Here is a 22,107-nt window from a genome sequence, read left to right on the forward strand (position 1 = left end):
AACCAAGTGAGAACGCAATCGCCAGAGAAGCGATTGCGGAAGAGAATGAGCACAGGGACAGATTGTATATGTGTGCACCAAACTAGTCGCCAACCCGCGACGGTGCATACACAACAGCAGGTATGAAGTAGGAACGCAATCACGAGAGAGGCGACTGCCAGAGGTGACACAAGGCTACAGCAAGGCAGAGCACGAGAGTAGCAAAGGCACAGCAAATCATTTAATGAGAAGATAAGGAAAATAACAAACGCTAGCTAAACGCGAACACCGCACTCATTCGCAACAGTGCACGCGTTTATGCGTGGTCTTCGCGTGATAAGCACAACAGAGACAAGCACGCCTAACTAACCACCGACAGACAAACATGAAACAGAGGACGCGAGCGCTTGCTTAACGGTTACCTCACCGAGCCTCCAGCAAGCGTTCGTAGCAGACAAGACAGATACACGAAAACAGGAATAAGTGAGAGATAACAGCAAGAGAGATGGAGGTCAGACGGATCCACAGCACTAGCGCTAGGCGAGTGCGATCCAGGCAAGACAGATAGAGGAGATAGCTGGTAGCAACCGCTGCTCCTGCTATACTCCAAGAACAAAGATCAGAACGACTTCCTGTCGACCACCGCTGGGACAGAACAATCGCAACAGACAAACAAAACAGATATGCAATCCTAACTGCATTAGGGAATCTGCCTAGTGCAGTCCCAGGAATTATTCTAAGCTAATCTTCAAACAATGAGCAAGGCTGACCCTCCAGTGTCTCACAGGACTAAGCCTTATGACCAGCCCAGATCTGTGATATCACATGGTATATATAGAGCAAGCCTACAAAGGATGTGGCTAGGCAATCTGCATGACAAACGTATGCAAATTCCTCAGCAGCAAGCTGCCAAACTGACAAAAGGTCTCTCTTAAAGAGACCTGCAGAATGCAGACCTGAACAGTGGTCAAAAGGCTGCCTGCCTGCGCAGGCAGCCGAGCGGATCCTCACATTGCACAAGAGACATGTAAAACACAGAGAAATATAGCCTTTGTGTATTTAGAAAGAACAGCCTTTCTAATTCTCCCTTATCTGTAGTGTAATTCGAGCTCTCGGCTCTGTGCCGAGGTGTGTGCCGACTCTGTGCTAATATGTAAACACGGGAGGTTAACTCTTTCTGTGCTCCCAGAAAACCAGGAAGTAGTGACTGTAAGTAAGTGAGTAAGCTTTAACAAAGAAATGTTTTTCTTTAAAGGTTGTTATCCTGTTGTTTATCTTTGAGAGCAAAGAGGAAGTTTGGGTTTAGGTCAGCTTTAAGGTTTGTATTTTGTCCCTGTAGCCCCCATGGAAGCGACTCCAAGAGCAATTGTTAGCAACATGATTGGGAGCAAATTTGGGAGGCTTAACCACTTCTATACCATAAAATGTTGTGCTGATCTGTGCTGCGTGGGCTCTCCAGCCCACAGCACAGATCAGCTAGCAGCCAGGCCGATCAGACTTCCCCCCTTTTTTCCCCACTAGGGGGATGTCCTGCTGGGGGGGTCTGATCGCCGCCGGCTGCTTGCGCTTGCGGGGGGAGGCTCTTCAAAGCCCCCCTCCGCAGCGCTTCCTGGCCTCCTTCCCCTTCCCTCCCTCTCCCTCCCCCTGTGAGCGGCGCAGGACGGATTTCCGTCCTGCGCCTGATGGGATAGGCTTTAGCCTATCAGATGCCGGTGATCCCCGGCCAATCAGAGGCCGGGGATCACCGATCTCCTCTACGGCGCTGCTGCGCAGCAGCGCCGTATACATGTAAACACCGGGGAAGGTCTTCCCCGTGTGTTTACATTTACCCTGCGAGCCGGCGATCGGCTCGCAGGGTGTTCACGGAGACACCCTCCGTGAACTGACATGGAACGGCCGCTCGTAGTTTCCATGGAATAAACTTCAGGATTCAGGGGTGTATATATACGCACCCAGAATCCGGAAGTGGTTAATAGGCATTCTGGGTATTAGAAAAACTGAGAAAGGCCCCAGTGTCTTATTCCATTACAGAGACGTTTTTTCACTGTAGGTTTGTGTTTTTTTTTTTTTCCTCAGTACTTACTCTCTGAACAAATTAGTGCTATGAACAACAGTCAATGATGAAATGTATTTATTTTATTATCTGCTCTTTTTGTTTTGAAATGGCATCCAAACTCTTCATTAGTAGCATTAGTCACCTTTAACTGCAGCAGAACCTGTTTAAAGTGAAACTCCGACCAATAATTGAACTTTATCCCAATTAGTAGCTGATACCCCCTTTTACATGAGAAATCTATTCCTTTTCACAAACAGACCATCAGGGGGAACTGTATGGCTGATATTGTGGTGAAACCCCTCCCACAAGAAACTCTGAGTACGTACTCCTGGCAGTTTCCGGTCTGTGAACCTTGCTGCATTGTGGGAAATTGCTGTTTACAGCTGTTTCCAACTGCCAAAAAAGCATGCAGCAGCTACATCATCTGCCAACAGTAAAAATGTCACCATGTAATGTCAGAATGTAAATCAGGGATTTAAAAGATTTTACAATGGGCAAACACTGACTAAATCATTTATACATAATTATTGTAAAAATGAAGCACTTTTGTATTACATTATTTTTACTGGAGTTCCTCTTTAAAGTGGAACTGATCCCACAAATAAAAATAAAATGTAATACCAGGCAATCTTAGTTACTAATCCATAATGTTGTCTTTTCCAAGAAACAAACCTGGTTGAACTCCCTGTTGGTTACCATTGTCATCCTGCAGTTTAGAGCAGTTAAAGTGCAAGCACTGTTTTCTGCAGTGTCATCCCATGGCCTTTGAACCAATGTAGAGCTTGGAGTGCTGGCGCCTGATCATGTGACTGGTCAGGTATTGGGGCTAGCAGTAACAAAATGACTCAGTTTGCATTACTCTCTCCTTTCTACCTGTATGTGTGTGTATATTATATATATATATATATATATATATATATATATATATATATATATATATATATATATATACATACATATATATATATATATATATATATACATATATATACATACATACATATATATATATATATATATATATATATATATATATATATATATATAGATATATTTATTTTTTTGCAAAGGTATCCACTGATTTGGCAGATGTGGAAAGTCCAGTGTAGAGGTACAGTGGCCGGACCTAGGATAGTCACATTTTATGGTGAATAACAATTTTGAGCCTTTGGAAGACAAACATTCGAATTATGAGTAAAAGAGAAAAAATGTTGTTCTTCTATTCTCAATTGTACCTTGGTCAATGTTTGTTAAATTATGGCTGCAGTCACACCAGCAAATCTCTGCTTCATTTTCATGCGTGAATCTTGCCATTTTTGCCCATTCTTGGCCCATTCCTCATCCAAATCTCAGAGCTCTTGCACAGTCAAGCATGTGGAATGAATGTATATATATATATATATATATATATATATATATATATATATATATATATATATATATATATATATATATATATATATATAAAAATATATATATATATATATATAAATATATATATATATATATATATATATAGAGAGAGAGAGAGAGAGAGAGAGAGAGAGAGAGAGACAGAGAGAGAGAGAGAGATTTCTTTAAGATCTCAAAGTTCCGCTCGTAAAAGACATACCAGTTTATATATAAAAAAAATACTGTTCTCTTGTTTTCCCTCTCCCTCCTTGTCTTGTCAATCTACGTGCACATCCAGGCTGAGACCAGTGACCTCTCCTTAATGTCACCAGAGGGAAGTTCTCAAGAAGGATACAGGATTGATATCCCATAGCAAACATATGAGTATTCCTGCTAGTCTCATCCTATTTAAGCAAAAGGCATGTGCTCATTTACAGACTTAAATATTTTAAAAGGGCTAACGGTGGTATGGGAGTATAACTTATTCATAACCAGAAATTCTGCAGGGACATGAATAACATAGCGTGGAAAGTCACAGGATCTGAAGCTGAAGGAAAATGTATGAAAACCACTCATCTATTTCATCTGTGCCCTCATAGGCAAGTGCACAGTTATCGAACTTGCAGTGCTAAAGAGTGCTGGCATCCCACTGGCAAAACTGTACTCACTGCTTCCGCAATGCTCTTGTCAAAATGGTACCTAAAACAGGGATGAGTGTTACAGGATGTTCAAATAAAGATGCAGCTGTGATGCCAAGTAGGAAAGCACATAATTACAAAAATAGTGCAGGAATAGTGTACATAATTATAGATTTCTAACAGACTACAAATAAGAACACTAAATGGTTTTTAATTCCCATCTATGAGGTAATTGGTGAGATTGTACCCTTTTCTGGTTCTTCTGCATGCTTTCTAGATGTTTAAGTTGCTTTAAAACCACATGTATTATTGCAATACTGTACATGTAAAAACCATTCTTCAGTCACAACTATGTTATATGTGATCTTTCCAGCTTACCACAAGGTGGTGCTGGTTGCTTACACAGTTCACTTTTCTCATGTCGGAGTCATAGCAATGAAATGTAATACATTCCCACAGCCACTGAAACCTGAAAGGGGCGGGACCAAAGCAGTATATTTTATTTTTTAAAAATACATTTGTACATGATAAAATTACATTTTTTTGTGCAAGTCATTAACTGTGCTCTCATAGGAAATGAGGAAACTGAAGTGCCTGAAGGAAACACTCAACACACAGGAACAACACACACTTTTTATTCAGATACTCCTGGAACTCTAGCGCGGCATGTAAGAGTGCCAACTTCTTTGTCCACATGCTGCCCGTATTATACTGCTACAGCTGCTGAGAACCTGCTGCCTTCTGTGTCTCTCTGAATTCATATTAACCTTTACCCAGCCACATTCCGTCCAGTAGGATTTCTCAGAGGCAAACATGATGTAATAGTAACTCTGGGTTCATAGTGGAATTCACAGTACGCTGTGGCACGGAACATAGCAGGTATTAAGCCAATGTTAAACAGCCAGGTGTATGATACTGCCATCTTCAGAGGACATTTAGTTTTGTTTACATTAGATAGTGATCACAACCACTTTAATTATCTATCTCTTCGAAAACTTATATGACATATATTCTATAAAAGGTGTTCTTTTTGTACAGTAAGAAACAGGCAGCATTTTTTTCTATTTCATTTTGGTTGCATTCCTTATGCATTCATTCCTTTTGAGGAGTTTGTCAAGAGAGCGTGAAATGTTTCATTGGATCATGCTGTATCTTGTGTCTTAGGAAATGCTGGGTCATATTGACAGGCAAAAAAATAAAAGTGCAATGTACTTAGAACCCTGTGGTTTCTTGAACTGTACAGGTTCTGCTGTAGATGACTGCTAGCTGATAGTGTTAAGTTATGAACATGTACAGAAGCAGATGACACAGATAAACACACAAAAAACTGTATTTGTTAACAGTTTATAGCATCATTTATTCTAATGTAAGCTAGTATTGGGATTTTTGCTCATCATGCTGTTGTTGGAGTTGAAGTATGTATAGGAATGGATTGTACACGTTAATAGAACACCTCAAATACCCATTGAATTTGTTTTGTTGATGTGAAGTGTCTTTGCTACTCTTGGTATTTTCCTGAGGTGAACTGCCCGGAACATACTGAATGTAGTGTCCTTGAAAGAGCATCTGCCTCTAGAATCATGTTGTTGATGATAACAACTTGTGCCTGTATTACAATTATTGCACAGCACACATGAACACTTTAGCAGATGTAATTTTCTGTACTGAACAAATATGAAAGATAAAAACTGACTGGGACAGATGGAATACGTGCCTGAAAATATCATACATAGTCCATTCCATTCAGCCGTGTTTAAAAAATATATGTATACCCCATGGACCATTTTTCAGCATTTCATCATGCAGATATACATATAGTGTTACTGTATATAAAGGTGGTGTTACAAACGTGCATCATTTATTTGTATTACTTCACTATGTCATTTAATTATATTTGCCATTTTTATACCTAGGGAAAAAGTATACACTACCTCAAGTACTTAAAATGTAAATCAGCTGCACAGATCAGTGCACCATCCGTAGATAATAAGAGCTCTTTGGCGTCTTTGGAAATAAATGCCTATGAGTTTGGAAAGGGATTTAAAATAATGTCTAAACAATTGGACATCAGTCATTCCACAGCCTGAAAGATCACCCACAAATGTAGAAAGTGTTGAACTGCCAAGCTGACTATGGCCAGGCTGTCCAGACCAGATTAGAACACAAGATGCTGAAAGGAGTAATTGAGAATCTCAGAAACTCATCACATGTCCTAGGTTGCTCTCACCACTAGCTGCACACATTATATGTTCATGGTATGAATGACTGGAGTAAACTGTTGTCCAGGAAGAACATTAAAAGGAAATACTACATTTTATTCTTAAACAACTAGGTAAAGATTAGGATTGGAGCAACAATGTGCTCCACATTAGCAGAAGTCAGTATGATGAACAACAAGCAAGATGTTTTGAATCAGGATGATACCATTTATTGGCTAACTTAAAGATGGATTAACAGTGAGCTTTCGACTTATAAAAAGCCTTCGTTGGACTGGTTCCTGACCAGAACTGAAAAACACAGCTTATATACACTGACATACAGAGGAGAAACATTCTTTAGCAAACATAAATGTAATTAGATGCCGTAACTGTTACTGAGGAGGCTTTCCCAGGCATCCTATCTAAATTGATAAGATCAATAGAATCCTCAACATGACATAAAGCAGACTCTGGTGATGAAGAGACATCGTAAATTCCGAATTCAAATGGTAACTGGCCTGGTTACATGCACCATTAATTCTAAGCTTAAGAGAATTGTGGCATTTAAAGCCAGCATCTGAAAGCAAATAAAATGAATAGTGACAGTGAATTCCATCTTACACAGCATATGGCACAAAAATGAATGAAACGATAGAAACATTAAAATTAAAAGAATTGTGGCATTTAAAACCCATCGTACCAGCACAAGAAGTTAGAGTCCTTGTTTAAACCATCTTCTACAGTTTTGAACCAATGTATAAACTTAGTTTCTTGTGTTAGTCTCATGTTTCCCGATTTTAAGCCACCCATTAATACAGTGACGCGAAAATCGCTTAAACTGTGTCCAGGTAAACAAAAGTATGTTGGTATTGGGAGATCAGTATATTTTGTAATATCCTTTTTCCTGCTGTTAATAGTGGATCTGTGGTGTGTCATGCGATCACGCAGTGGTTGACTTGTTTCTCCCACATAAATTCCTTTGGGGCATTTTGCACACATGATCACGTATACCACATTAGATGAGTCGCAGGAAAAGGTGCCTTGTACTTTGTATCCCTGTTGTGTACCTGGTATTCGTATCCTGTCAGTGGAATGGAATGTTTTTACAGGTCCCACACTTTTTCCCTCGGCAGGGGAATGTTCCATTCTGTTCTTGCCTTCCTCACTATCATCTGCTTAAGATTGGGTGGCTGTCGGAACGCTAGGAGGGGCGGTTCAGGGAATATCTTTTTCAGTCTCTGATCCTTGTGTAGAACAGGATGAAGTTCTTTTGCAATCTTTCTTAAGATTTCCAGGCGTGGGTTGTAGGTTACTACCAGTGGGACACGGCTCTCTTCCTGGCTCTGCTTGTACTCCAGGAGCTGAGTCCTAGGGATGTTGTTAGCTTTCTTGATTTGGGTCTCAGCCATTAGAGGATTGTATCCCTGTTTTATGAAATTCTTCTTCAGGTAATCCAGGTGTTTGTCTTTGTCATCCTTGTCAGAACAGATCCGATTGCATCTTATTGCCTCGCTGTAAATTATGGAATTCTTTATATGTTTGGGGTGGAAACTGTCATACCTGAGGTATGTGGGACGATCCGTTGGTTTGCGGTACATGGGCGTTTGTAAGCTGTTCTCTCTTATGTATATGGTGGTGTCAAGAAAGTTAATCTCCTTGTGAGAGTAGCTCAATTTCAGTTTGATTGTGGGATGGAAGGCATTGAAGTTCCTGTGAAATTGGATAAGATCCTCCTCACTTGCAGACCAGATGATCAAGATGTCGTCGATAAAACGGAAGTAGGCCATGGGTTTTATATGACAAGCATTCAGGTATTCTTCTTCAATCTTTGCCATGAAGAGATTTGCGTACTGCGGTGCAAACAGTGAGCCCATTGCCACTCCCATTTGCTGTAAATAGAGGTCCTCCCCAAAAGTGAAATAATTGTGGGTGAGAACGAATCTCATTAGTCCAGCAATTGAGTTTATAGGTGTGCCCAAACCTTGAAGATATTTGCGACATGCCGCAATACCATTATTGTGGGGAATGTTGGTGTACAGAGACTCTACATCCATAGTGGCAAGAATGGTGCCTCCAGGCACTGTGCCAATGGCTGCCAGTTGGTTCAGGAGGTGTGTAGTATCCTGTATGTAGCTGGGTCTTTTACAGACTAGAGGCTTCAAAATGTTTTCCAACCACCCTGAGATATTCTCTGTGAGAGTTCCATTCCCTGAGATTATGGGCCTGCCTGGGTTCCCCTCTTTGTGGACTTTGGGAAGCATGTAAAAGCAGGCGGTTCTCAGCTTTTCCGGGATAAGAGTCTGTACATGAAGCCTGGTGTTTACGGGCAATTTCTTTACCATCCTATTAAATGCCATCCTGTACCTTTTTTTGGGTTCTCCTGTAATTTGGCATAGTGCATGGTGTTAGACAACTGTCTTTGTGCCTCCTGGATATAGTCACCGGTGTTCATGATGACTATGGCACCCCCTTTATCCGCTGGTTTAATAATAATGTCCTTATTCTCCTTAAGGGATGTGTGTGAGAATCTGCTCAACTGCCTGTGCAGATAGGCAGCTTTTTGACCACTGTTCAGGTCTGCATTCTGCAGGTCTCTTTAAGAGAGACTTTTTGTCAGTATTGCAGCTTGCTGCTGAGGAATTTGCATACATTCGTTATGCAAATCCCCTACCTGCCTCCTGTGATGACTGGCAGTATAAAGGTTGGGATTACCCACAGTCCTTTGCTGGTCATTCCTTCAGGGTTTGTAGTAAACACTCCTAGAGAGTGTCAGCCATGCTACTTCTTGTTGAAGTTATCTTAGAGTAATTCTGGGGACTGCACTAGGCAGTTTCTTTAGTGCAGTTAGGATTGCTTATCTGTTTGTTTGTTTTGTTGCAATTGTCCTGTCCCAGCGGTGGTCAACAGGAAATGGTTCTGATCTCTGTTCTTGGAGTATAGCTGGTGCAGCGGTTGCTACCAGCTATCTCTTCTGATATGTCTCCTTGGATCGCGCTAGCCACTTTCCGCTAGTGCTGTGGATCCTTCTGTTCTGCTACTCTGTACCTGGATCGCGCTAGTCACTTTCGCTAGTGCTGTGGATCCTTCTGTTCTGCTACTCTGTACCTGGATCGCGCTAGTCACTTTCGCTAGTGCTGTGGATCCTTCTGTTCTGCTACTCTGTCTGCCTGGATCGCACTCGCCTAGCGCTAGTGCTGTGGATCCTTCTGATCTGTCTTCCTGGATCGCATGAACCGCTAGCGGTAGCGGCGGTGGATCCTTTCTGCCTAGTTCCTGTTTCACGTTTGTCTGTCTTGTCTGATACGAACGCTTGCTGTAGGCTCGGTGAGGTAACCGTTAAGCAAGCGCTCGCGTTCTCTGTTTCGTGTTTTTCTGTCTTTGGTTAGTTAGGCGTGCTTGTCTCTGTTGTGCGTAACATGCGGAGACCGCGCACGAACGCGTGCACTGTTGCGAATGAGTGTGGTTTTTCGCGTTCAGCTAGTGTTTGTTATTTTCCTTGTCTTTCTCTTTGTATGATTTGCTGTGCCTTTGCTACCCTGGTGCTCTGTCCTGCTCAGTCTTGTGGCGCTATTGGCAATCGCCATTCTTGCGATTGCGTTTCCTACTTCGTTTCCGCCGTTGTGTGTTCGTTGTTGCTGGGTGTCGACTAGTTTGGTGGGCACACATTGGTTCTGTCCCTTTGCTCTGTTCCCTGTGGGCTATCCAGCCCTGCCTGATTGTACCTTGTCCTGGATCTGTACAATTCCCATTTGGCATCTGTGGCTGTGCAGCGGCTGTGTTCGCCTGCACTCCACAGCGCCATCTGCCGGTGGGAATTGCCCTCTGCGGGTGCATAGCACCTAGCCTGGGTGTCCTCAATTATACGCTTGTGGAGGAAATCCGCCGCGTCAGCGCACGTCTGGTGCGCTGACCACGGAGACGATTCCACATTCGTTACAATGTGATAGCTTGTTGCTCTTGCAATGTTATGTTATGAGCCAGTGTTTTTCTTTTATTCAGAACCCTGTCAGAGATTTACCCTGTCTAAATTTATTGATGTATTTGTCCAGGGTAGGATTTTTTCACAAGAGGTGTACAGAGTACAAGGTACATTTTCCTGTGGTTCCACCAATCTGGTATATCTGATCATGTGTGCTAAATGCCCCAATGTTATGTACGTGGGAGAAACTGGACAAACTCTGCGCAAACGTATGAATGGACACAGGCACACTATTAATGATACCAAATCTGGACTCCCAGTTGCTACACACTTTCGGTCCAACGGACACAGCATGGATGATCTTCGTGTCACTTCCCTGAAGGGCGGCTTCAAAACGTCAAATGATCGATTAATAGCAGAAACAAAATTTATAAATTGGTTCAAAGCTGTGCAGAACGGTTTGAATAAGGACAACAACTTCTTATATTGGTATGAGGCGGATGATATTTAAACTTTCTCAGCCATTCTAGCTGAACTTGTGAACTAAGAATTTACGATACCTCTGGGTCAATCCTAAACCAGGTCTGTGAGCATGGCGTAAACAAGGATGCTTATCTTAGCTAACAACCTTTAACTCCATTTAGATGGTCTGTTTGAATTAAGGCATCTTAATGACATGTATTTATGCTTGAAAAAAATATCTGTTTTCCCTTTTGATGTTGCATGTATATAAGCTGTCTGTACCACCAGCCTGCAAACTAACAGGATATAAGCCCGACGAAGGCTGAAAGGCCGAAAGCTTGCTTATTTTTATTCATTTTTAGTTAGCCAATAAATGGTATCATCCTGATTTAAAACTTCTTCCTTAAGGGATGTGATAGCTTGTTGCTCTTGCAATGTTATGTTATGAGCCAGTGTTTTTCTTTTATTCAGAACCCTGTCAGAGATTTGGCGTCTAAATTTATTGATGTATTTGTCCAGGGTAGGATTTTTTTACATATGCTGTGTAAGATGGAATTCACTGTCACTAATCACTTTATTTGCTTTCAGGTGCTGGCTTTAAATGCCACAATTCTCTTATGACCCATACTCACGAGGGACTTTTGTCGCCTCAACACGCGGCGCGCGCGTGTTTCGGCGACAGGTCGCCCGTGAGTATGGGCCGTCGCACGCGCGCGCACCCCGAACTGTCGCCCGTCGCTCTTGTCGCCATGCGATTGAAAGTTTCAATCGCATGGCAACAGTCGCCGCCGCACCTCCGCCGCAACTGTCGCTAGTCCGCGTGAGTACGCGGACTAGCGACAGCAACCTCCATAGAGGTAAATGGAGCTTCCGGCGGGGGGAGGAGGAACGTCGGCGACAGCTTCCGTCTCGCCGCTGGTCCCTCTTCCGCGTGTGTACGCGGAGGGACCTGGAGAGAAGCTGTCGCCGGCCTGTCGCTAGCACGCTCACGTGTGCTGGCGACAGGCCACTTCTGCAGCCCGTGAGTACGGGCCAATAAGCTTAGAATTAATGGTGCATGTAACCAGGCCAGTTACCATTTGAATTCGGAATTTACGATGTCTCTTCATCACCAGAGTCTGCTTTATGCCATGTTGAGGATTCTATTGATCTTATCAATTTAGATAGGATGCCTGGGAAAGCCTCCTCAGTAACAGTTACGGCATCTAATTACATTTATGTTTGCTAAAGAATGTTTCTCCTCTGTATGTCAGTGTATATAAGCTGTGTTTTTCAGTTCTGGTCAGGAACCAGTCCGACGAAGGCGTTTTATAAGTCGAAAGCTCACTCTTTATCCATCTCTAAGTTAGCCAATAAATGGTATCATCCTGATTCAAAACTTCTTGCTTTTACTCATGGCTAACACGGTACAACACTCTACTGCTTCTACTATGAACAACAAGGAAATCATTTCACCAGAAGTACCTAATAACAGCTGTATATCTTGATGGTGGAAATGTGAAATTGGCTGCTTTTCTGCATCAATGTCTGGGCATGTCACTATCACAGAGTCCACTATGGGTTCTTCATTGGTTTACAGGGTGCTTCAGGATAATGTGATGTCTATCAAAAGACTGAAACTGAATGAAATAGTCACAGATTGCCCAGCAAGTTCATGGCAAACCAGAACTTCTAGGACAAGCTGACACATGATTGCATTCTAATGATTCTGGAGGGGTGTTTAGCTTATACAGACAACAAAAGGATGATTTGCATATTCAGCAGTGATGCATTGTGGGGCTCCTCATATACTCACTCCTGCCTGAACAGTCGTAAATACCTTCTGTTTTAAGAAGGCAAATTTCTGTTTATTAATGAAATAGTGGAACTTGACATGACAACATCACAAAAAGTCCCAGTAAAACCACCAAAGACTAGCAGTAAATATTAATGGCTGTTACTGGAAGGGTCTGGTCAAAATCCAGATCTAAATATCTTGGAGATATATTTATTTATTTATTTTTATAGCGCCGACATATTACGCAGCGCTGTATAGAGTATATATTGTCTTGTCACTAACTGTCCCTCAGAGGGGCTTACAATCTAGTCCCTACCATAGTCAAATGTCTATGTATGTATCGTGTAGTGCATGTATCATAGTCTAGGGCCAATTTAGGGGGAAGCCGATGAACTTATCTGTATGTTTTTGGGATGTTGCAGGAACCCCTAGTGCCCGGGGGAAACTCACGCAGACACGGGGAGAACATACAAATTCCTTGCAGATGTTGACCTGGCTGGGATTCGAACCGGGGACCCAGACCACTACACCACTAACAGGATGGTTAGAAACTGTGTGCAGAAGGAAATCCTAAATCCCTCCCCCCACACACACATTTTTTGTTACTTCTATACAAAATGTATTTATTTTTCTCATTTTTGTCAATTGTATCACGTTGAACTATTTGAATGATGTTATAACATTGATATGTCTGCATATGTTAAAAAGAAAATGGAAATAGAATGCATGGGATCTTCTTACTTTCTTTATATTACTATTGTAGGATTACTATGTTCTTTTGTATCGTGTTAATGTCAATGTCCAGTTCTTTACTGCAAAGCTAAAGGCAATATAAAATACGGTTTTATTTAAATATGTGTCCATTATACATGATTAAGTGTTGAAATCTTTTCTATGCTATATCTTTCTCTAATCTCACATACCCAAGAGTGTATGTGCTTCAGCCACTCAGCACTTTCAGAAGGAAACAATATTGCTTAACTGCAAGAGAGTTTGGGTAGGCTACTGTACTGTTTGGCAAAACCACCTTTATAATAGGATTGGGTGGACAAATTTACAGACCTCTTGGTAAATTAAACAGGTGATTCTGAGTCACCATGAGTTGTCTGAGTATTCCCAAGTTAAAGTGGACCTGAACTCTTGCACAGGATTGAAGAAATACATAGAGAAATGCACCCTGTATGTATTTAGAGAGTTTAGCCTGTTTAATTCCCCCTCATTTGTGTCTAATCACAAGTTTTAATCTGATCTTTCACTGTGTCACATGACTGCTTATGGCAGATAAGGCCAATTGAATGCACAGGCTGTTAACAAATATGTCTGCTTCCATTAACAGGAAACAGTGCAGATTTATTTTAGGATTTGTATCAGGTGTAACAGGGAAATGTTTTTTTGTTTAAAGTTTATTATGCTGTTGTGTATCTTTTAGAGCAGAGAGGATGTTCTAAATTCAGGTCCGCTTTAAACAGTCCAAAGATTTTTAAATACTTGTCCTGTTTAGACAGGATTTAACCACTTCACCTCCCTTGCTACGCTTATCTACTCCCCACAAAACTTTACTTGAAGCTCAGGGGAGTAGATAGGCGTACTTGTGGTAAACAGTGTGCTGTATGCCCAATAAGCTATCTGATTATGTATATAGGGTATCATTTTAACCGTGACAAGTGAGAGAATAGATTTTGTGTTGTTTGACAACTGAGGGCTAAGTCATGTGATTTTTTTTTTACCGGAAAACTGAATAAAAAGCAATAAAACTGTTATTTTCATGTACTCTATACCCCTAAATAAATACTTGTAAAAAAAACCCAAAAGTGGCAGCATTGAAAAGAGAATACATAGTTACCCTAGGGACTTAGCTTTTAAAATATGTATGCCATGAGAGTGTATTACTGTTAATCATGAAGATAAGGGCTTTTAATTACTGATAGAGTACAATGAGAAAACAAAAAACACAAACCAGAAACTAATATATTATCGCCATACATTGTACTAGGAACATTATTTAAATGTTGAGATAACCAGGACAAATTAGCAAATACAATGTGTGGGTTTTACCTAGGGTAACATTGTTTATTTGAAAACTATAGTGCATGGAAATGGAGAAATAGTGTATTTTTTCTTTTTTTTTCTCATTTTTCCCTTTAAAATGCACAGATAATAGCATAATTACTAAAAGCAAATATCACCCTCACAAAGCATAATTTGTGGCAAAAAAACAAGATATAGATCATTTACATCTGATGAGTAGCAATAAAGTTATTGGTGAATGAATGGGAGGAGCGCTGAAATGTGAAAATTGCTCTGGTTTTTAAGCAAAAAACCCTGTGGTGCTGAAGTGGTTAAATGGGCTTTTCCATGAATACATGCATTCATTATGTGTATTGCTCTTTCTCAGGTCACAAGAATTTCACCCCAGAGACCCCCATGCATACATATCTGACCTGAGTAAGTCAGCCGATATGGATATTACAGAGACGAAACGGCCTAGACTGGATCTCCTTCAGGAGCCTCTAATCAGGCACTCCTCACTTATAAACCAGGGCCAACATGCTACTAACGAGGAGATGAACAAGGTAAGGAAACCTTTACAAGTATCAAGCAGCGGTAACTAGGGCAATCAATCAGCTGTGTATCTTCTTTACATGTAACCCTGTACAGTATGACCAATTTATAACTCTGATGAGAATTTGACATTTCTGGCCTGGTCCAGCTGACTGGTCTGGTACACTGTAAAAGCATGTCCGAAAATGTTGGCACCAGGTGAAGCCGTTAGTATAATATCAGTCATACTTAAGTCAGAACCCCTGAACTGCTTGTTCAGGGTCTATGGCAAAAATGATAAGAGGCAGAGGATCAGTTGGCAGCCAGGCAATTTGCATTGTTTTACAGGAAATACAGTCAGCTCCATAATTATTGGGACATCAACACAATTCTAACATTTTTGGCTCTATACACAACCACAATGGATTTCAAATGAAACAAACAGAGTGTGCTTCAACTGCAGACTGTCAGCTTTAATTTGAGGGTATTTACATCCAAATCCGGTGATTAATTCCGAAGTGTTTTGGGCAATATTATCTGCTCATATTAAGTCAAATGCTTCAGAACTCATTAGACAGCGCTTCACAGTGCAGATGGACAATGGCCCGAAGCATACTGCAAAAGCAACCAAAGAATTTTTGAAGGGAAAGAAATAGTATGTTATGCAGTGGCCAAGTCAAACACCTGACCTGAATCCGAATCCAAGTCAAACACCTGACCTGAATGCCCCAAGAACAAGCAGGAACTGAAGACAGTTGCAGTAGAGGCCTGGCAGAGCATCACCAGGGATGAAACCCAGCGTCTGGTGATGTCTATGAGTTCCAGACTTCAGACTGTAATTGACTGCAAAAGATTTACAACCAAGTATTAAAAATGTAAAGTTTGATTTATGATTATTATTCTGTCCCAATACTTTTTCTCCCTTAACAAGTGGGAGGCACATATGCAAACTGTTGTAATTCCTTCACCGTTCATGTGATTTGGATGTAAATACCCTCAAATTAAAGCTGACAGTCTGCAGTTAAAGGGGACCTTAACTGTAAAAAAAATGAGTTTTACTTACCTTGGGCATCTACCAGCCCCCTGCAGCCATCCTGTGCCCTCGCAGTCACTCATGGCTCCTCTGGTCCCCGCTGCCAGCTAGTTTCGTTTTTGCCGACTGGGAGTCGGCCGGCCGCCTTGCGTACATTTTTACGCATCTCTGCTGGTGCAAGAAGCTATTGCAGACATCAACAAGTACATTTGTACGTGTTACGGGTGTAATGCGTAAAATTTTACGTATTACACCCGTAACGCGTAAAAATGTACTTGATGTCTGCAATAGCTTCCTGCACCAGCAGGGATGCGTAAAAACGTACGCACGGCGGCCTGCCAACTCCCAGTCGGCAAAAACGAAACTAGCTGGCAGCGGGGACCAGAGGAGCCATGAGTGACTGCGAGGGCACAGGATGGCTGCAGGGGGCTGGTAGATGCCCCAGGTAAGTAAAACTCATTTTTTTTTTACAGTTAAGGTTCCCTTTAGATCACATCATGTTCGTTTCATTTAAAATCCATTGTGGTTGTGTATAGAGCCAAAAATATTAAAATTGTGTCGATCTCCCAATATTTATGGACCTGACTGTAAATGTCTGCCGCCGTATCTCTAATACTTCAGATGTGGCTTAAGCAGCTCATTTCCGAAATCCGCCTTTATCTGCGCATATTTCCAAAGTTTGGCTATTTTTGGCACCTTGCCCGCACCTGAATAATGCACTTGAACCTGCTATAGCTGTAACTAACTATTGTGGTCTATGATGGCACTTAGATATACCAGGCGGATGCCCAAATTCGCTGGTTTGAGCTGGGGTTGTCAGGTTATTTTCATCAACATTGTGATAGTTAACCAATCCAACTGAAGACAGGCAGCCATTATTTTGTGTCTTCAAGTATCTAAAGTACCCTACACAGTACCTGATTGTTACTTTTATTTTCCTGAAATTTGCGTTTTCAGTATCTTCAGGCAGTGGTTTTGTGGAAGCAAAAAAATTACCTACCGGTAGATTGGATTCTAGACCGGATAAGACCAGGTTGGAAGTAATGCTCTGGATCGCTTTTGCTATTGAAAGCTGAGTTTCGATTGTTTTTTTATGAATTGCTGAATTGCCCTCTGCCCTAGTTATATTGAGGAAATCTGACAATGTATTTACAGTTCTTTCTGGTAGCTGCTATAGGTTGGGACATCAGTGTTTCTGCAGAGTTTGGAAACTGGTGCCATTTTATGATCTGCTGTGTTATCACTCTGTCCAAAGGAGAGATGCATCTGTTCTCATACAATATTTTTCTTTCCCTGCTGAGGATGGTACGGAGATAGTTGGAATACTGAGCAGGTTGTGGCCCAGGATCAGAACTTGAAAAAAAACAGCAAGCCCACTTTCTGTATTTCATTTGTATTGTGGCCATAATAGATGGAAAAAAGGTGCTTTCCAGCATGCTATTAACGCAAATGCTGCAGATATGGACAGCTTTTTATTAGCAGCCGTATGAATACATATAGGACACATAGAATACAGTGGAGAAGTGGTCAGCAATCTTGATGCATTTAATTCTGGTGCACTATATACAGTATACTGCGGAATATTCTTTTGAAGTTGATTATGGTAGACTGCCTTTGGTGCAGATATTCTCTTTTGTGTAACTTTAAGGTGATTTTGGCTAAGCTATGGTTGGTAAGCAATGAAAGGAGTTGGAGAGCCCATGTGATCGAGCAAACCTTTATTTCATGAGTTATTTTAAAAATTGTCTACTGAAGTTCTCATCCCTCACCTGTGTCATATCAGATAATGGTAGGGATTATATGGTGCTGACATCTTTGGCAGCATTTTTATATTGTGTATGTATTCATACCTAGTCAGTCACTGTCTTGTCTTACCTTACTATTGTATTCTAAGGGGTGTGTGTGTGGCCACCATGCAGCTCGATTGTAAAATTATTAATGAAAAATACATCATATGCAGCACATGTAGTGTAATACTGTATATGGAGGTTGTGCTATTTTTATTGAAAAAAAGGTTCTACTGCAGGTGTGTTTTGCTACTGCAGCCACATGACCACTATTTTTCTAGCCTTTTACCAATCGTAATTATGATCTGATACAACTCAGGTGAGGGTTGCACACTTTTGCCACACATTATTAGACTGGTTAGAAAATAAACAAATCCTTTCCAGGTTTGCTGGATCACAAGGTCACTGTGTTGGTTTCCATACTTGGTAAATTAGGGCCATGTGGGTTGATTCATTAAATTGCATTAATATTACTGCACATACACAGCACACAGGAATATTACAAAGCAAATGGTAATACTCCCGCAGCATACGTGCGTAACTACTGTGTGATGTGCTTTTAGCACAACTGCGGTACTCCAGTAGCGTGGCCGCTACTACGGTAACGTGCGCGGTACAGTATCACTTTACCATTTTTATGAATGATTTTTTTTTTCATATTTCAAAAAAGCTTTATTCAACATAATAAGAGTACAAAACATGATACGAATTAAAATTACAGGAGTAGTCATGTAGATCTACAGAAAGTACAATAAAGTTAAAGGATAGAGCTGGGTATTACATAGTACAATAAAAAGGAGTACTTCAAGAAAGGTACCAAACAGAGGGTTACAGAAACTCAAGGAAAAGTTACAGAGGCAGGTAGTAATGCACTGGATTGAAGGCGGTCAAGATATGAGGACCAAGCTTCCCAGATTTTGTTAAATTTATCTAAATTATCAATAGAAGCATAAAAAAGTCGGTCAGAAAGTTTGATCATATTCATACGATCAGTCACCATAGTATTAGAAAGATCAGAGGACTTCCATTTTGAAGCAATTGCCCATAGTGCAGACAAAATTAAGTATTTATACAAGGCGTGCAGAATTATTAGGCAAGTTGTATTTTTGAGGAATAATTTTATTATTGAACAACAACCATGTTCTCAATTAACCCAAAAAAACTCATTAATATCAAAGCTGAATATTTTTGAAAGTAGTTTTTAGTTTGTTTTTAGTTTTAGCTATTTTAGGGGGATATCGGTGTGTGCAGGTGACTATTACTGTGCATAATTATTAGGCAACTTAACAAAAAACAAATATACACCCATATCAATTATTTATTTTTACCAGTGAAACCAATATAACATCTCAACATTCACAAATATACATTTCTGACATTCAAAAACAAAACAAAAACAAATCAGTGACCAATATAGCCACCTTTCTTTGCAAGGACACTCAAAAGCCTGCCATCCATGGATTCTGTCAGTGTTTTGATCTGTTCACCATCAACATTGCGTGCAGCAGCAACCAAAGCCTCCCAGACACTGTTCAGAGAGGTGTACTGTTTTTCCTCTTTGTAAATCTCACATTTTATGATGGACCACAGGTTCTCAATGGGGTTCAGATCAGGTGAACAAGGAGGCCATGTCATTAGTTTTTCTTCTTTTATACCCCTTCTTGCCAGCCACGCTGTGGAGTACTTGGACGCGTGTGATGGAGCATTGTCCTGCATGAAAATCATGTTTTTCTTGAAGGATGCAGACTTCTTCCTGTACCACTGTTTGAAGAAGGTGTCTTCCAGAAACTAGCAGTAGGACTGGGAGTTGAGCTTGACTCCATCCTCAACCCGAAAAGGCCCCACAAGCTCATCTTTGATGATACCAGCCCAAACCAGTACTCCACCTCCACCTTGCTGGCGTCTGAGTCGGACTGGAGCTCTCTGCCCTTTACCAATCCAGCCACGGGCCCATCCATCTGGCCCATCAAGACTCACTCTCATTTAATCAGTCCATAAAACCTTAGAAACATCAGTCTTGAGATATTTCTTGGCCCAGTCTTGACGTTTCAGCTTGTGTGTCTTGTTCAGTGGTGGTCATCTTTCAGCCTTTCTTACCTTGGCCATGTCTCTGAGTATTGCACACCTTGTGCTTTTGGGCTCTCCAGTAATATTGCAGCTCTGAAATATTGCCAAACTGGTGGCAAGTGGCATCTTGGCAGCTGCACGCTTGACTTTTCTCAGTTCATAGGCAGTTATTTTGCGCCTTGGCTTTTCCACACGCTTCTTGCGACCCTGTTGACTATTTTGAATGAAACGCTTGATTGTTCGATGATCACGCTTCGGAAGCTTTGCAATTTTAAGAGTGCTGCATCCCTTTGCAAGATATCTCACTATTTTTGACTTTTCTGAGCCTGTCAAGTCCTTCTTTTGACCCATTTTGCTAAAGAAAAGGAAGTTGCCTAATAATTATGCACACCTGATATAGGGTGTTGATGTCATTAGACCACACCCCTTCTCATTACAGAGATGCACATTACCTAATATGCTTAATTGGTAGTAGGCTTTCAAGCCTATACAGCTTGGAGTAAGACAACATGCATAAAGAGGATGATGTTGTCAAAATACTAACTTGCCTAATAATTCTGCACTCCCTGTATAATTTTATATAAGTCGATGGAATCAGAGAGTTAGGGAGGAATAAAAGAGCTTGTTTCTTAGTTATAGTTAGGGGGATTGGAAGGATATAGTACTTAAAGAGAAAAGATACCCCTATAAACACCACCACTGCAGACCATATGTATCAATCAAAAAAATATATTTTTATTACAAGCTTTGCAAACACATATCAATGATACACAAAAATTTAAAAACATCTAAAAACAGCATAATATTGTATTTCCAGCCATATTCAACATAATGGGCCTGCTAGATATAATAATCTATTATGTTCAGTTTCAGTAGATGTACAACCTGTAACCACTGGGGGCTCAGAGAATGAGCCCCCTCGTGGATGAACCCGGGTTCAGTAAGAATTATAAAGTGCAAAAAAATGTTTAACCATGAAAGTGCATATAGTGCTACACAAACAAACAATCATTCAGTATATGCAATAACTGTGCAACCTATCAGACTAAAAGTGCAGTTTAAATACTGTCAGAGTCACTAATGACCAAGTGGAAGCAGCCTATTAGGATCTGCAAAGAAGTGAATAGGTAAAAGATACTTAGCCGGGTATAAAAAGAGAGGCAGGCAGACTGGCTTGGAAAGACGGAAGTATCCCCTCAGGACATAGCCCACATGCTCCGCGGTCGTCACTCCGCTTTGAAAGGTGAGGTGGATAGCCGATTGGAAGGATAGATGAGACCAATGAGTTCAATTCTTCCCACATTTTTTGTGATATTGGACAGTCCGAGAATATATGTGAAAGGGTACCTAATTGCCCACAATTGCAAAAGCATAGAGGAGAAACAGTGGGGAGAATGCGGTGTAGTTTATCTGGGGTACAGTACCAACGTAGCATAAGTTTGAGAGCAGTGTCTTTTAGGTTTAGGACGCTTAGACCGAAGATACATTGTCCCAGATTTCCGACCAAGTCCTAGAGTCAGATTTCTTGCCCAGGTCTTGTTCCCACAGTCTCATATATGTTAACTTGTTATTAAGATCCATGTTAGTTAATAAGTGATAAATAGATGAAATAGAACCTCTATGTCTGCCTCTATTATAGTACATCACCTCAAAGGGATAAAGGGTAGATTGAGGAATAGGGTTGTAAAGAGGCATAAAATAGTGTCTAATCTGGCAGTATTTAAACATGTCTTCATAAGGGGCTGAGCTTGTAAAACAAAAGTGGGAAAAGGAGGAAAATGTATCTGCAATCCAGAATTTATTAGCAGAAATAAGGCCTTGGGTTTTCCACCCAGAGAAGGAGTCAGGATTATCAAAGGCTGGAGGAAAATCTAATGATTATTTATTTTGATCAGTTTAGTACGTTGGAAATGTGCCTATTTATCCACAAGACAATTGTATTTTAAATAAGATCAGATACGGCCATTCAAATGCGCCAGGCAGATCAATAATCCTGCGATTTAATCACTTTTATCTGTTCACTTTTTTCTTTTTGCATTGCATGTGTTAAGCCCCATACACACGCTCAACAACAGTCTTTCATGCACCACAATTGTTGAACAACTTTTGTTGTGAAACAAGTTAAAAGAGCTAAAAAAAGTATTTTGCAATTATTCAAAAAGCTGATAAGACTGATAAGAAGCCAATCCAACTGTTGGATTGACTTCTTATCAGTCTTATCAGCTTTTTGAACAATTGCAAAATACTTTTTTTTAGCT

At 40.9% G+C, this 22,107-nt stretch overlaps 1 protein-coding gene across 17 annotated transcripts in view; it reads left to right on the plus strand.

Annotated features, from left to right (window-relative positions):
- The window catches only part of NCOR2 (nuclear receptor corepressor 2), a 641,335-nt gene that overhangs the window by 194,902 nt on the left and 424,326 nt on the right, over positions 1–22,107 (plus strand). For all 17 annotated transcript variants that reach the window (XM_068243885.1, XM_068243983.1, XM_068243973.1 and 14 more), the window contains exon 4: positions 14,817–14,994. In XM_068243885.1, coding sequence (XP_068099986.1) covers positions 14,817–14,994 — 178 coding nt within the window. The remainder of the gene's footprint in view (positions 1–14,816; positions 14,995–22,107) is intronic.

Source organism: Hyperolius riggenbachi, chromosome 1, assembly GCF_040937935.1.
Source record: "Hyperolius riggenbachi isolate aHypRig1 chromosome 1, aHypRig1.pri, whole genome shotgun sequence".
NCBI classification, from domain to species: Eukaryota; Metazoa; Chordata; class Amphibia; order Anura; family Hyperoliidae; genus Hyperolius; species Hyperolius riggenbachi.